This window comes from Tympanuchus pallidicinctus, unplaced genomic scaffold (genome assembly GCF_026119805.1).
Source record: "Tympanuchus pallidicinctus isolate F22 unplaced genomic scaffold, pur_lepc_1.0 scaffold30, whole genome shotgun sequence".
NCBI lineage: Eukaryota > Metazoa > Chordata > Aves > Galliformes > Phasianidae > Tympanuchus > Tympanuchus pallidicinctus.
Window position 1 is genome coordinate 3,397,693 of NW_026294748.1, and position 16,432 is coordinate 3,414,124.

The 16,432-nt window shown below is 47.0% G+C and overlaps 1 protein-coding gene across 1 annotated transcript in view; it reads right to left on the bottom strand.

Moving 5' to 3' along the window:
• SCN3B (sodium voltage-gated channel beta subunit 3) overlaps positions 1–16,432 on the bottom strand; it is a 60,474-nt gene continuing 44,042 nt past the window's right edge. Inside the window, exons 7-14 of the mRNA XM_052697036.1 lie at positions 15,851–15,907; positions 14,380–14,539; positions 7,836–9,756; positions 6,216–6,379; positions 4,477–4,702; positions 3,506–3,644; positions 2,794–2,890; positions 1–2,341 (exon numbers count right to left, since the gene is read on the bottom strand). Of these exons, the coding sequence (XP_052552996.1) occupies positions 2,827–2,890; positions 3,506–3,644; positions 4,477–4,702; positions 6,216–6,379; positions 7,836–7,914 (672 nt within the window). The 5' untranslated portion in view covers positions 7,915–9,756; positions 14,380–14,539; positions 15,851–15,907 and the 3' untranslated portion in view covers positions 1–2,341; positions 2,794–2,826. The remainder of the gene's footprint in view (positions 2,342–2,793; positions 2,891–3,505; positions 3,645–4,476; positions 4,703–6,215; positions 6,380–7,835; positions 9,757–14,379; positions 14,540–15,850; positions 15,908–16,432) is intronic.

Consider the following 16,432-nt stretch of genomic DNA (forward strand, 5'->3'; position numbering starts at 1 on the left):
TGACTTGTGAGTGCTTTGTTCTTTTTATTGTCCTGCCTGCTTCTAGGCTTTTCTATCATTTCCAGATACACAGAGAAGGTCTCTTCAGATCCCAACCAGGACCGTCTCTCCCAGGACATAACCTGCCTTTAATGCTGCCCTTGAAATAAACCAACCTTTTTTTTTTCCCCGTTGGAATCCTGAGCAAAATTTAGACACCATTTTCCCATCTAGGACAACACAGGGCAATAGTCAGATGCAGGAACTGGAAAAGTGAAAGATGTGTCCAAAAAAGCATCTAAAGAAGATGTGTGTAAAATAGCACAAGGTGCAGGACTACAGGACAGCCCTCCCTTACCACCCGAGGTCGCTCTCAAGAAACAGTTTACACCTTTTTTTGGTTTTCTTTTGGCTCAACGTTGTACCATCAGAAGGTTATCAGCACTTCACAAGGGCTGGGAGGAACACGGCTGAAGTGGGAGAGGGGTTTAATGGCCTTACCTAAAAATCACCCTGGGTGTTAGTGCCATGATCAGCGACGGAAACTGCAGGGCCAGCTCCTCTGTTTCTGTGGATCTAGAGTTAGAATTATGCCCCCAAATGCCCTGAGGCCAGGCAAGATGGCCTAGGGAAAATGAAGACACCCAGCAGAATGAGAAGAGGAGGCATTTGGGGGGTATTAGAGTTTAAGGTGCCCAGACTACAAGCGTGATTCAGCTGCAAAACGTGCTCAGGTTGCCAGACTCAGCTCTGTGAACTGCATTGTAACAGCTGGCTAAAGTTGAAACTTGCTCCTAAAAAGGGAATTTTGAACAACGGCCAGTTAGAAATCCGGCCTGGACCTGACTTACAAATGGAGACATTTCTATGGTTTTTAGCAACACAAACTGCAGCAGAACATAAGCAGGGGAAATCCCGTATGTACAGAGCATGCCTTGAGATTCACAAGCACTTCAGAGTACTTAGAAGCAGTCGGTGTAGCAAAATTTGTCAGCTCTTGCAAGCAACAAAGGCTCCATTGCAGCAGGGATGTAACAACATCTCCCATATGAAAAAAACCCCCTCAATCTTTCCCCACTTCATCCTAAAGTACAACTTTACCCTGGCCAATATTTCTGCCTGTTTTTTCCCTCATAATCCTGGTGGTTGTGCTCAACTGATCTACACTCAAAGCCAGCAAACTAATTGCACTCTGCTTAAGCCACTAAGATTTAGAAGGTAAATTTGCATAGGTGCCATTGAATTTACAAGGTATTTCCTGTGCAGAAATGTGTCATTTACAATGAATACTGACTATTCAAATCGGTGACTAATCACAAAACAGAATTACTGCAGACTAGGGAAAAACAAGCATTTTCTTTCTATTCCTCTGGGTGGTGCTGCAATACAGTATAAGACGACCATCACAACTGCAAGGATTATTTTACAAAGCCGTGTCCCACTCAGAGGGCTATGCATCCTAGTTACTTTCCTTGCCTGTTCTTCCTTTCAGAGCATCCCCCAGAAATATGTTAAAGGCGTACCTTGTCTTACTGGCTCCCCTGTGGTTGCTGAACACGGCTCCACAGGTTATTCCTATCACTGTCTCTGTATGCTGGAGGAGTAAACCTGCTGCACAAGGCAAATGGAAGGAACTAAGAATTTCAACTCTTGCTAAGTGGAAGGGATGGGACAGGGGATTCTTATACTTACGTTATGCAGCCTCCCAAATTAGGAGTACTTCAGGATTTATATTCTCAGCTCCCTCCTTCAGAAGCAGGTGTGACCATAGCACAGGGACTCATCTTTCTGCTACACATTTTTATCTGTTTGAATGCATTTATAGTTCTCATGCTACTCTGCATCTACCCTAGCAGCCCAAAGTCCAAAGGAACTTACTGAGCAACAACTACACTAATTAAACTCTTCCTGTTTAACACCTATAGTCACATCCTGGGCTGTGGTGGAACATCATCACCTTAAGATGAAGATATTCCCAGTCCTGCAGGTCAGAGTAACAATACACATACCCTTTATGTCTGCAATGGAGAACTAGCATATTTTGCAAATAAAGGTGGTGGTGATAGCAGCTAAGAAATGACATTAACTGTTACAAAGCCATTAACGTGATGATGGAACTGAAACTTGGGAAGGAGCCGTGCTGCCCACACCCCCTGTGCCCTTTGCTCAGCATGCTTCAAAAGGAGAGTCCTGTAACAAATGGGCTGGCAGCTCAGAATGGAGTCATGAGGCCAAAGTCAAGGCTGTACAGAGTCCAAGGCAAATGGAAGAGAATTTACACTTCCCCGTATTTCCTCCTGATGGCGTAGAGCTCCCCCTCAAACCTGGCTGGCATGACGTGATCCTTCTGTCTTCAGAGCCCCTGCAAGTGAGAGAATTCCCCATGGAGTGCAAGTCACTGGAATGTACTCAAGTAAGGGTCATGCCACAATCAGCACAATGCCTGAAGGGACACGAACAAGACTTCCAGGGATCTAGATTCCAGTCTTCTGCACACAAAGCCCTCCCACAGCAGCTGTTTCCTCTGGAGATAGTGTCATTCCTCCTGCACAGCTCCCTGTCTGCAGGGGACAGTCACTATTTCCAACTCCAGAGGATTAGGTAAAGGAGCAGTAATTAAATCACGGCCCGAATGCCACCATTCAGTGATACCTAAATTGCTTCTGAGGTCACTATGGAAGCTCCAGACATGGGGCAAAACCTCCAGAAATCTCCTGTGCCATCTCTCCAGCACCACGCAAATCCTAACCCACAGCAGCAAAGCTGAAGAGTGGACAGGCACAAGCAGCAATTCACTGCTCCCTCATCACTTACCTTGGTGCTGTGCACTCTGCAGATACCTCTCTGTTATTCCTCTACAGGCACGGCACAGTTTTCCTTGTTTTCTGATGGAATTGCAAGGTAGTCTGTCCTGCAGTTGGAAAAAAAGACGAAAGCATAACCTGAAGTGTGTAGCTCAAGTCCTTTCACTCTTTCAGAGATGCTGAATTCCTCAAAGTATCTCTAAGGTAACAAATATCATTCATAGAAGATCCTTGGCATAACCAGAAGCAGATGCTGAGCTTTACCTGCTGTAAAACCCTATGCATACAGCTTTCCCATCACTGTTACTTAAGCTGAGAACGTAAAAAAGATTGGAATGGGCCAGCATAAAAACTGGAACATTGCTGCTCTGTCAACTGCCAGAATTACCCTCTTCTACTGCTTTATCACAGTATAGGCTACAGACTTGTGAGTCAGATCTCTAGAAGTGGGCCTTCCAGGAGAGCATTTCCATGTGGTTCAAATTGGGCCACCTTGGAATCCTGCCCACCTTGGCCACCCTCCCTACCATGTGCATCATCCCTCCCTTGCCAGTGCACTGTCTCTTCGGGTACTCCCGTCCAGTGCAATGATTTCACACACAGCAAACCTCAGCTAGAAATGTGCAACAGCAAAGTTCAGCCTTCTTGCAATCTGACCTGGGCTGAGACATCTGAAGGACCCCTCGTAGAACAGCTGACATCTGGAGAGATTTCACACTTACGCATTTTCCTGGGCAGCCTCCTCTGCCTTAGAGACTTTCCTGTAGCAATAGACCATTTCTATCAGTAGCCACAAGGTGAGGAAGACCAGCAGAATGTACATCATGATTTCAGAGATGACTGAGGTGAAGTCTTCTCCAGCTGTTAAGAAAATGAAATCGTCTCTGGTCATTTACATTCAGCTGTTGGAGCACAGCAGCTCCATTCAGACCTTCCCACCCTCGTCTCCTCTTTCCTAACCTACTTTATCACACAGTCCCAACTGCCACTACTCTGTGAGGGGTCAAAAGACAAGAAACAGGTAAGGCTGCCAATAAAACACGCCAGCAGCAATTTCAGGGCATGTTTCCACTGGTATCAAAGATGCATAGGCTTGCCTGTGTCTTGTGTTCTCTGCAACCTACACATTCATACAGACTGCTCACCATGAGCCTATCTCAGCTGCACATACCCTTTCCTTCACGTGTCTGACTTGCTGCAGTTGCTTGAGAGTGCTGTGCCACCACTGATTTGGAGAGAGATCAAAACAGGCAGGGAAGAAAGGAAGGGAAGGCACAAAATAAAAAGATGGGGGTAAAACCTGTCCCACTCTGGAGTGGACAGCAGGATTTCTACAGCCAGGATCTCAGCACAGAACTGGGCAAAAACAGGAATAACAGTAAGATAGAAGAGCAGTACAAAGGAAAGGAGGATGCGAGAGACTGAAATCAAAATGGAGAATGAGTTCAGAGAGGGAGGGGGAGGAAGTGAGGAGGGAGCAGCTGTGGGCAGCCAGGCAAAATCTGTGCTGTAGCATCCCTGAGCCACCAGGGGAGAGGTGAGGGTTCCGACCAGATAAAGTGGAAACCTCTGCTTGACACGACTGTCTGGCAGCTCAGTCATCTCCCTCCTACAATGCAATAGAAATCCTGTCCCTGTGTAAAACACCCACGGCCAGTTAGGACACGACACAGTTTCTGCCAGTCCTTCATACCCTCCTCCACCACGGTGAGGTGGATCAATCTGGAGCTTGTGAAGAGAGGCCGGTGAATCTCAAACTCAAACTCCCGGGTGATATTACAGGTGTAGATACCCGAATCATTCAAGGTGACATTTAACACAGTGATGGATACATCCTGCATGTCTTTACTGCCATTCCATTGTATCCGACCACTGAAGCGGCTTGGAAACTCGTGATTCATTTTCCTGTGCTCGTAGATCTGTGAAGGAACACGAAGGGATATTCTGATTAACAGCTGACTTCAATTTCACACAACAACACAGCATATCCAAGCAACTCTGCTCTCCTCTGGCTGCATACTTCATACTTCATACTTCTGGGATATGGCCTTCCTGGCATCAACATAACACTTTGTTATCCCTTACCTCACAATCTCAGCCTGCTTTACCAATAAGAGAAAACTGAATTATTTCCATCATGGAAGCAAAAAAAACAGAGGCAGAGAACAGTAGAGAGACATATGGACAATGACACACACAAAAAAATCAGCAACTGAACTAAAATTAGGATGCTGTAGCCTTAGTGACTGGCCTGTCAGTCACTGGGTCATCTTCAGAAGGCACCACAGAAAACAATACAGCCAAGACAAAAAGTCCTTTTCTGTAAGCCCTGAGATATCCAGCTAACATGGAGGTGTTGTAAAAGAAGGACAACAGTGTGAGAACAGCATCAGAAGCACGGACCTTGGGTGGCTTTCACAAGGCTGGGCACTGGCAAGTTTCTGGCTGAACACAGCCATCACACTGCCTGCCCAGCTCACCCTCATGGCCAACCTTTGGGCTGCTGCTAGCAGGTCTCACCCATCTCATTCCCTTGTGCGGTTCCTTTCGTTCTCAGAGTAGGAGATTATTTGCTGTCTTGCCTGGCCTTACTTAATCGTGATGAAATGAAGGCACAGATCTAATTCTTCACGCTTGGATAAAATAGCTGCTGAAACCTTATTCTCAGATTAACCATTCTTGTAAGGCTCCCATTTTAATTCACCCTGAAAACTAATTTTACCTTTTCCTGACAGGAATCCAAAAGCAACTCGCACAGATCCTCCCACAGTCAGCACACCATTGGCTTCTTTGTGGCAAAAAAGAATTAAGTTCTGTCCTACAGATTTAGCAGAGCCTGATTTAACCTCCAAAGAACTGTTTCAGAATTCAGAAGCATCCCAAGAAATAAGAGTTGGCCAATATGGCTGGTGTCATTCCATGCTTCTGTGTTTCTTTCTCAATTCCCTTGTATACTGGATGATAGACATTCAAAGAAAGAAACTAGAAATTGACATTCATGTACATGCAACCCAAAATGTCTGAACTCACCAACAGACTCCAGCTTTTCCTGCCATGGGTACCTGCTGTGTGCTAATCAGCTCAGCTCATCAGCTCAGCAAGGAAAAGATGCTTTAGTTACTGCTCAGCAGCAGTGTTATAGAACCTTTAGGTAAAAATACCATACAAACTGAAGATCTAAGGTTTGCAGCTGAATTTAGCTACCAGCTCATTTCTCCTCCATGATATTAAAGCAGCCTGTTGGGCATTCCTACAGACTTTGAATGAAAACATGGCATAAACCTTGTCTTCATGTCTGGGTCTCTTCATCAAGGATCTGTGGCAAGACAAACTCACACTCTTCATATTAAATCTTTTGGCTTCTCCCATGAGTTCTCTGGACCAACAACATGGCCAACCAAAGCAAGGGCTCAGCTACCCAAACATACATACGGGTTCATCTTTGCCACCCTCCGGCCTGTAGAACCATTCCACCACTGTGCTGGCTGTGACCTCTTCCCTCTTCATGCAGGAGATGCAGAGCAGCTTCATGTCCGTGCCCTGGACTGCCTCTGTCTCTGATGGAACTTCAACACATACTGCAGAACAAAAACCAGCTAGGAAAAAAGCAGTGGAAGAAAAGTGAGCAAAGATATGGGAGAGAAACACAGAGACAGCAGTTATCCATGCACATAGTGGAAAACCCTTTGATTCATTACTAGCACCCTCTGCTTCTCTTCCTTCTCTGAGATATAAACAGAGCTTCAGAATTAACAGAAGGTGATCAATTCATGCAGATTCACCTGTCCAGCATCTGCTTTGTTACAACTTTTAATTTTTCCTGTAGTAATTGATGCTGTTTTGAAGGCATGGCTCATTCTTTCTCCCACATGCTGAGCATGCTCCCGTTCCAGCAGCAATTAGAGGCTGGGATGAGAGAAAGCCCAGAATTCAAGCATGGAGGCACAGCTCGCTCTTTGTGCGAGTTGAAAGGTGGATGTTTTCATCTGGCAGCCAGCTCAAAATAAAGGGTTAAGATTCTCCATGCTTCCTGTTTCTAGGTTTCGTAAGCAGTCCTGGAAATCAAGGGCTTGGACCTGAGTGCATTTGGCAGCTGGGGGAGTTATTGATTTTACGTGCACTCCGCTTTAGAACGCTTCCAATCAGATTTGTGCAAACATGGGCAGCTATAAAATACAGTTCTCTCAAACGAGACAAAAATCAGAGTCTGTGAAGGCAAATGCTTTGATATGAAACCCAATGCTCCAGCGCGACATCTCAAGACTAAATCTCTGCTGACATTTGTCCCCTGGGCTAAACAATGCTGGGTTCCGTCTGTCCCACCCTGTCTCTGAGTGCAGCTCAGTGGAGATGCTGACTTTGCTGCTGCTCCCTCCTCCCCAAGCCTCTGAGATTGCATTAACCCTCACTCTCATGCCCTGTATTTTCCTGGGACCTATCCTGGAAACGGTTCCTTTTCTCCCACATCGCCTCTATGGATAGCAACAGTTTTCAGGGAGAAATAAAGAAACGACTACTGGCTCGTGCTCTACTGCACTTACATTAAACACACACATGCAAACAGAGCTGTAGGTATCCATGCACATTAAACCGAGCTGTGTTAGCAAAACTAACGGCGTATCTTCCGACTGCAGATAAAATGGCAATAAAACCCAAACGTTTCCTTCAGGTTACGCTGCCCCGCACAGAAAAGCAGCGCTGCATATGGGTTCATGTGGCCTCTCTGTGGAAACTGCACGTTAAATTACACTGCAAATTTTACAACAAAAGCAAACAGGAAACAGTGAGGAACTTGCAGGCGTGTGCAAGCGCACGCTTTCTGCCAGAAGTCCGCTCAGCAATATTACATTTCTCTGCTCATATTAACTCCACTAGGTTGCTATTAACTCCATACCGATGTTATTTCCTTCTCTTCTCACAAACAAAACAAAAAGCCGCTCCAAAGCTTTTGTGACAGCCTGAAAGGAACCCCGTGAGAAAAGAGCATCCTACCAGCAAGCAGCATGGGGAGAAAGAACCCTCCTGAACACAACAGGCAATGGAAGCACTTACCCCAAACGACCAAAGCGGCCGAAGAAGCGCAGAGCAGCCTCGGCAGCGCAGCCATTGTTCCGAGCGAGGAGCTCATCATCCCTCGGGCTCAGCTCCTCCCGTACAACGCAACAGGATGCTCCGAGGATCCGCGCTCCGGCGGCAGCACCACGGACAGGGCCGGGGCGAGGCGGGGCGGCTCCGGGAGCAGCAGGTGGCTGCGGGAGAGAGCGAGCCGCGCTCCGCCGGCTCTCGGCAACCCCACGGCCGGCAACGGCTGCGCGGAGCTCAGCCTCGCCCGGGCGGGGGGCCCGGCTCACGGCAGGCATGCGCGGGCCCTCCCTCACCGCCGGCCCCAACCCCAACGCGGGGCTCCTCCCGGTTGTGGAGATGCAGCTCGAGGTTTCCTTGCTGGGTTCTGTTGGAGTCAGGGGAGGGGGCCGTGCTCTTTTTCCCTTTTGGCTGGAGAGGGGTTATTAGCATCGTTTATCTGTCTCGGAAATAAAGCCAGATAAAGAGCAGGGGGAGAGCTATCTGTGCGAGGTCACCGGGAGGGCTTCGCCTGTAATGAGTTTAATACTAGCATTTGTACAGCTCTGAAGGTCACGTCTGGAAATACTGGGAAATCCTCTCCTCGTGTTCCAGTCCGACTCCCAGGAGCTCAGTGCCAGCAGCAGGCTGGGCTTTCTCTGCTTGGACTGGAGCCACAGCACCCAGAAAGGCTCCAACTCTGAAGGTCACAGTGGGCAGAGAGGGAGAAACGAAGCGCTCGTTAAATGGGCTCCCTCTTCACAAAGCATCTGTGCTGATGGCAGCTCAATGCACAGCGCAATCTATTGAATGAAACCTGGCCAATTCCATCAGACAATGACATGGGAGCAACTCCCTGTGCCAAAACCCAGACGTACGTGTTGGACAGATGAGAACCACCCAACAGAAAACAGCAGCCATCTGAAAGCATCGGATTCAGCCCTCTGGCTGGACGTGGGCTCCCCAGCAGGGCACTACACTGCTGAGTCTGGACCTTCCCAGCACTGCAGCTTGGTCCTGAGGGCACACACATGCAATCTGGTCCCTACACTGCATAAGCAAAGCAGGCATAGAACAAAGACAGTGAATGCCCTTCCTAAAAATCATCCAACTGTTTGTAGCAGAGGCTGTGACCCCTGAAACCTTTGCAGCCCTGAAATATTGCAGCAGTGGCTGACCAAAGCCATGGCAGCTTCTATCTCCTCTGCCCGTGGGGTTCTCCAGCTTTATCCACCATGCTACCATCAAATTTCCCAAAGAAAACACCTATGTATCTCCAGGAGCCAGGAGCAGAGACCAGATGTCAGCAACACCTTTCCACTTTCTCCCTTAAAAGCCATCCGTCGTGAATGTCTGAATCAGAATATTTAACTTTTCCCTGAAGGAAGCAAAAATAGCACCCCCAATACCCAGAGATGATAATACATAAAGCCACATGCTCACCTCCCATTGCCCCTCTCTGTTTCCACAACTCAACAAAAGGAAAGGCAGGCTTAGCTACAGGATTTGCTCCTAGCTTTTCCGGAACAATCCAGCCTGAGTGCTGGTGAAGGGTATTTTTATAGCCACAGGAAGCACTGAACAATGTTCACAGCCATCTCATTTGACAAGCACCTGTTTCATGAAGTGCAGTGGAAATCACATCTGTTCCCGGGCAGCCAGGTGCACTGCCAGGAGCTGCAGGACACGGATCAGCAGAGCTGCACTGTGCTGTGCTGCTCTACTTACATCTATTCCGGAGAGCACTGCCAGGATTGGCAGAGAGGGTCCAAGTCTATAGGATTACAAGGATGCAGCAGCTCTATGATTTGCTCAACAGCCACTAATTGACCCTTCATCCTCATCACAGTCTCGCTCAGGTGTCTTGGTGCTCTTCCTCTTCTCCTTTAACCCCAGGCACTCCAGAAGTCATCTGACAACCAACTGAAATGACAGTAACAAACAAACATCCTTCAGCAGTAATGAGTTTTCCCTCAGGATCATTTATGTGCCAACCTGAAGCACTGCACACAGTACTCATCCTGGTCAGACTGGAGTTCTAATTATTATTTAAAAATGGGAAATGTGGCCCAGGGGTGAAGAAAATGGCTGGTGAAACCGGGCTTGGGTTTTGGTGGACTGTAACATGATAAGGCACAGGGCAGAGAAGCAAGCAGACATCACATCCTCTCCCCCTCTAGAGCACACTTCGACATGCACTACAGACAAAGCATTTTCACAGAATGGCCTGGGATGAAAAGCAGCACAATGCTCATCCAGTTTCAACCCCCTGCTACGTGCAGGGTCACCAACCACCAGACCAGGCTGCCCAGAGCCACATCCAGCCTGGCCTTGAATGCCTGCAGAGATGGGGCAAAGATGATTTGCAGTGCATGCTCTTGGTCTGGAACGTGTTCCCTGACTATTTGGGTATGCTGTGTGTTTTCAGAATGAAAGGGTGAGATCCTTTAATTCTTGCTCTGAGCTGGGCTTGGCTGGGAACCACTCCAACATCTCCACGTGCCTGTTTTGAACAGATGATAAATGCTGCCCAGACCCCTTCAGAAAACCTTGCAAATAAACGAGACATCATACCGAAAGCTTCTTTGCTGTGTGAGAGATGGAGAGCACATATTCTTCATAACCCACCCACTCTAAGGATGCACAGCCTCTCCTCCTTGCTCTGATGCCTGCAGGGAGCAGGCTGGAGCAGAGGCACAGCCCATAGGGCGAAGGATGTTCAGTGCCACAAAGCCCTCGGCCATTTTAGCACTTCAGGGGACGTGGTGAAGGGGAATGAATGTTGAGAAATCTTGAGAGCTGCAAGAAGCAGCCCAACTTATCATGCAGGGGTTGCTATGGCAACCCACCCAGTTAATGCTTCACCAGCAAAAAGAAAAGAAAAAAGGGGGGAAAAAAAGGCTGGTACTTCTGCACAGGCACAACAGGACGAGGAGATAAAAAATAAATTCAGCACCCCCACCCCCATTAATCCCTCAATCTTCTGGTCTCTGAGCCACGCTATGGGAGAGGGAGCACAGAACCTGCACCTCTGGCTTCATCTCAGCCCCATCTCAGCAGTTCCTCTGTCATTGCAATAATCATGCCAGCTCACTTCAGCACAACTGTCCTCTTCGCTGTGCAGCTAAACATCAGCAAAGCTTGTTCCTTGCCCCTTTCCTGTCCATCAGGAGCCAACACAGACCCACTGCTGGCACCAATTTCACCTTGCCATCCCAGACTCAAGGCAGCCAAAGCAGTGCAACAACAGACTGTGCATGTTCTCACTTTACTACTGCTCCCAGAGCTTCAACTAGCTCTGCTCGTGCCTGAAGAAGAGACCTCCAAGGCCCCTGGATGGGCGATATTCTGACCTCTTAACTCCAACTGCTCTCCCTTTCTGTTTTCAATGACAACACACAAAGCATCCCTATGCCATCCTTATCTCCCAGAGAAAACAGTCTGCTCAATATGCCTCCTTAGTTCTTAGAATTCTTTTCCTTTCAGATCTACAAAGAGGGAGATCTGAACAAGAGGGCTCAGGCCAGCCATCTGTGAGCCCTCAGTGCCTTTCATAGCAGTGCTCTCTCAGATAAATACTTCCTCCAACACAGAAGAGCACTAAATAAGCCCAGGCCTGTGCACACACACAGCCTGTGTACTTAGATCCCTTTAAGCAGCAGGTGTGCTGTGAAGGCTGGGTTAAAAACTGCCCCATGTTTGAGAAATTGGCACTGAGATTCATTCCTCCACATTGCTACCATTTTGTGGTCAGTTAAGCCCTGGTGCCACTGCAGGTCCTTTTGAGATACTGTTTTCTGAGCCTCAGCACCAAGAAGATCAAGCAGTGTATAAGCATGTAGGCAAGCCTTTGCGTGCTGTAACTGAAGTGCTGTTTTACCAATCTGCAATTTAACAAGGTGGCACTTTCACAGATTTGCTTTTAGGCCTCTCCTCAGCCCATTCATTTCAGCAGTGGATAGAAATCCATTAGCAGCGGATTGCCACACGCAGTCATTCACATTTGCTCATTTAATTTCTCGTACTCTTAAAACTCTTACTGCTACTGAAATACACCGCTGCATCAATTATTTTAGCACCTTGCAATGACTCTTCTTCTGCAAAATAAAACCCTGGTGCACCAAGTGTTACCATCTTACCTTGGCTGAATTGAATTGAAAACCACTGCAGTTTTCTTCCTTAAAGGGTAAGGCTGAACCTCCCCACAGCCAGCATTAAACAAGGAAAACACATCATTAACTCCTTTTCAAGTCCCCTAGAATGCTGCTTCTCAAATGTGATTTGTTCTGTTGACCAAGGAATACAAAGGATTCAGGAACACAGCACATGTGTGGCTGCATATATTCACTATCTTGCACTGCTGTGTCTCCCAGTCTGAAAAAGAAACTTTCTCAGTTTTTGGCCTTGTCCTGTACCTTCCATCTGCGTGTTTCCAGCTCTCCCTTCCAGTAGCACAACTGTCATCATCTTTCAGATAAAAGAACAAGCACATTTGCAGTATATCAGACATCACATGTAAAAAAAGGAAAAAGAGTTTTCCCAGCTTCAATAAGACAAATCTGAAAGGGCTTTTGACAGTGAGAAACGCCTTCTCGGTCCAATTCAAAGTTGCTGGGTAAAGTGATGCAAGTTTCACAGAGCTCTGAATCTGTAAAGTCTCTTTTGCTTTCAAAGCTATCTTTTTCAAAGGGAACTTCAACACCCAAGCAAGCACCTTCTCCTGGCTAGGTATTCTGCTACAGCTCGCTGCGTTTTAGTCGTTCTATTAACTTTGTACAAAGAAACAAGCATTAAAAAAGAAAAAGAGAGAGAGCAGTCACTGGTTTCTATCCAAATTCTGTGTAGGAAAGGAGAGGTTACGCGCAGCCCGGCGGGGTTTGCAGTGCCGCCGACGGCCGCCAGAGGGCGCTGTTCTCTCTGCGTTACGGAGCGCTCAGGCAGAGCCCGGCTCCTCCCTGCACAGGGCGGCAATGCGCTTCTTAAGAGCTGGAGACTTATTGCCTTCATGGGCTCCCGTGCTCTGCTCTGATGTGTTTGCTGTTAACTGTTCACCTCAGTGAGTCCCCATCACTTTGCACACACGACACTTTGCTCAGCGGACGAGCCTTTCTGGCTTTCTGTCCTCACGGCTGTCCAGGGTCCCAGCTGGTCAATAATTAAAAATCTACAGAGAACAAAACTTACTGTAGAAGAGCCATGAGTTGTACAAAAAGAATGGACCCCATAAACCTGTGATGTTCCATTTCTGGCGTGAATTCTTCTTAGTATTCTACCAACAAGCTGGGCAATCCCGCACTATCTCACCTCTGCAAACTTCCTTTAGCTTATCTACAAATAGAGTACATGTAGAGACCCTGGCTTACGCCCTTCACTAGTTAGTGAGAAGTTCTTCAGAAGTACTTCACTTCTCTGAGATGAAAAATAAACCTACGTCAAAGCTGCATGTGGTGGCTGTCAGGCAGAATGCAATACTTAACCTTTTGTGTGCGAGGCTGACCAGGGCCCTTTCACCCCAAAGACCTGAAGTTCCTGATACAGCAAAACCATAAAATCCCTACAAATAGATCAGCTTTGTTCAGTGCCTGCCAAGGCTAAAAGCATTTGGCCATAAAGGACATAAGTGATGCTTAATGAAGACATCAGATTTCTGTGATGCAGTAAAAGCAAGAGGGATGCAGAAAGTCCTCCCTAGACCTAAGCCTGGAATGCAGCACCACCAACTCCATGCACACACTCACCTTGCCCTCACTCCTCCTGTTTCACCTCTTGCTGTCCTCTTTGCCCTGCCAACCCCTGCGCCTCCTACACGTCCCTCAATTTGCTCTGTCATTCTGCCCTGCCTGCAGCTCACCTGCAGCCCTGTCTGCCCTCAGCCCCTCTCACTGCTCAGCAGATGGGCAGTTGCTCCCTCCTCCATGGTGCCTCCACAGATCACGTGCTTTGCATTGAACAGAGAGGGCACTACACAGAAATAGACTCTATTGCATGCAGTGACCAATTACAGTGAGTCACTACTTTTATCAAGAAGATACAGACTGTATAAAAACACTGGCGTTGGCTATAATTAATAAACAAGATGCTCTAAGAAGAATGAATCAGTAACTGCTGATACCATACACAGATATCTGTGCACTCCAGCCAGATATCAGCCACTTGAGCTAAATAAAGTGATTTAAAAAACTAAAGATACCTGGGGAATCAGACAGGCTGGCAGGAACAGGGAATAATGCAATTCCAGCAGCAGTCCTTGAACAGAGCAGAACAAAAGCACCCCTATATCATGTTCCATGGATGGCCAGCTACCTGAGTCAGATAATTAATTGCTTGGAGGTCAGTGTGGTTGCATCTTTCAAGGTCAGCTTAAACTAGGTCATCAGCTCAAGTCTGTGTTTTGGCCAAGGCTAAAAATCAGGGTCAACTGCTAGCACCATGTCGAGGATGAAACCAAGAGTGTTCTTGGTCCTAAAGGTGCCATTATTATTTGTCCACCCTCAATACTAATGAAACCAAACCCAGTTTTTTGGATGGTACTTACTTTGGAAAGAGAGACAGCTTCCTTCCAGCACTAGAGGTGAGGCCCTCCAACTCAAGAACATGGGATGCTGTTGGTGGATGCTCCCCAATCACACTCACACAGCAGAAATCCAGCATTCCAGCATCGTGCTTCCAGAAGGCCATTGCTATTGGAAGAACTCCTTATTAAAAGAAAAGGGTGTTCATTATTACTCATAAATGAGAGAGAAGCTTGCTGTTATAAGAGAATCAAGTTTTATCTTATGTATTCCAATACATTTTCCTTGCTATTACTATGTGTACTTTTGAATAATCAAAACAAGAAACCACTTGCTGTGCCTTCTGTCTCCTTCTTTCCTATCTGTACAGATTCAGCCCCACAGGATCCCTGTCCAGATAACAATCACCCAATGAAAACAACAGGCTGTGCATAAGGAGCCATGCAGATCGCATCAGGGAGAGAACACCATACTCATGTATGCCACTCTAAGAGGCAACTGTATGTGTCCCTCTGTATAAAAGTTGGGGTACTGGAAGCCATCCATAGTGTCACAAAAGCCCTGTAGGAATGAGGTGAAAGGGTACCCAGGTGACCCAGTGAGGAGTGGTTTGATCATTCCCATTCCAATGGCACTACACAGCTGCTAACAGTACCCGAGTTCCTCAATTCTGATCATTCAAGCACCCAGGATGCTCACAGTACATCTCCAACAGCTACTTATTACCTCCAGTGTAAACAACCTCCAATCTAAAAACATTTTTGGAAGAACAGTTTTCATTCTAAAGCCAAGATCTTTTATTTTCAAGACCTTCGATGGGCTTTTATGGGTAGGATCAGCAGAACGAGGGACGCAGAGGTCACCACCTTCATGCACCTGAATGAATACCACAGACATCATGGGATGCTCATGATTTTTCAGAAGGCTCTGAACAAAACCACTGAGGGAAAAAAAAATATATATATATTTTCTATAAAAACACACAAGTTTTATGCCAGAAATTTCATTACATTAAAACCAGGCTGTGCATTCCAAAGCACAACCATGACAGATGTTCCCAGTTGGCATCATTTAAACATCCCCCTCCTTTGCCTGGTAGGGATTATATTCCCATCTCCAGTGCATAACTGCTCTCCCTGCACAGCTCTGGGTGCCAGAGAGAAAGGTGCTCAGTGGGTTTGGGCTGCACACTGCAGAGGGCAACTCCCACTGCTTTTACCACAGTCCTTCCTCCTCCTACACCCATCCTGACATAAACCAGATGACATATTCTAACAAAGGAGCTGTTTGTTCTATAAATAGGTTTTTTTCCCTCACATACCACAGGCATGAGAGCCCTTTCCCAGCATCTAAGAACAACAACGCACAACCAGTATCAACACGGGTTGTTTCTCCAAGAGATGACACACTTCAGTGCAGCACACACGAGCACGGAGCTATTTCTGAAGGAGAAATAAGGATTTCACACATCCTCAGTGAATGTTGGAAGCTTACTTTGATTTAGAAAGAAACGTGCTTTCTGTGATGTGTCAGGGCAGCTTCTTTCATTCTCTGAAAGCAAGAAAGAAAACTGCATTTTTAGAGGAACTGTAATCTAAAATCACTTTAAAAATGAACAGCAAACTATCAGCAAGTATCTAGAACACAACAGCTAATTTGAGTTGACCCAAAATACCACAAAATGTACCAATTTTCCACCCCAATTATTTTAGGGTCCATAGAAGGAGAATTTGGAAGACCATGTAGATACATGGGGTAAACTCCATACACAACTGATGCTGGGTTTTCAGTATCCCTTCACTATCACCTCCTGATTTCTGGAGGTGCTGCCAATGAATCAGTCCTTCAACCACTGCAGCCCATGAGGACCAACCCCAACAGGAGGCACAGGGGCTGACCGAGGCCAAGCACTTTGCTGAAGGCCACAGATTAAAGCCAGGCTGAGGCGAGGGCCCCTGCCTTCCTATTTCCTGTTGCCATGACCAGGTTACACAGCCTCCGCCCCACCACTGACCCCTTCATTGCATTCATACCTTCATTGCTGCCCCATGATCATGCACAGGTCTGTTGATCAAA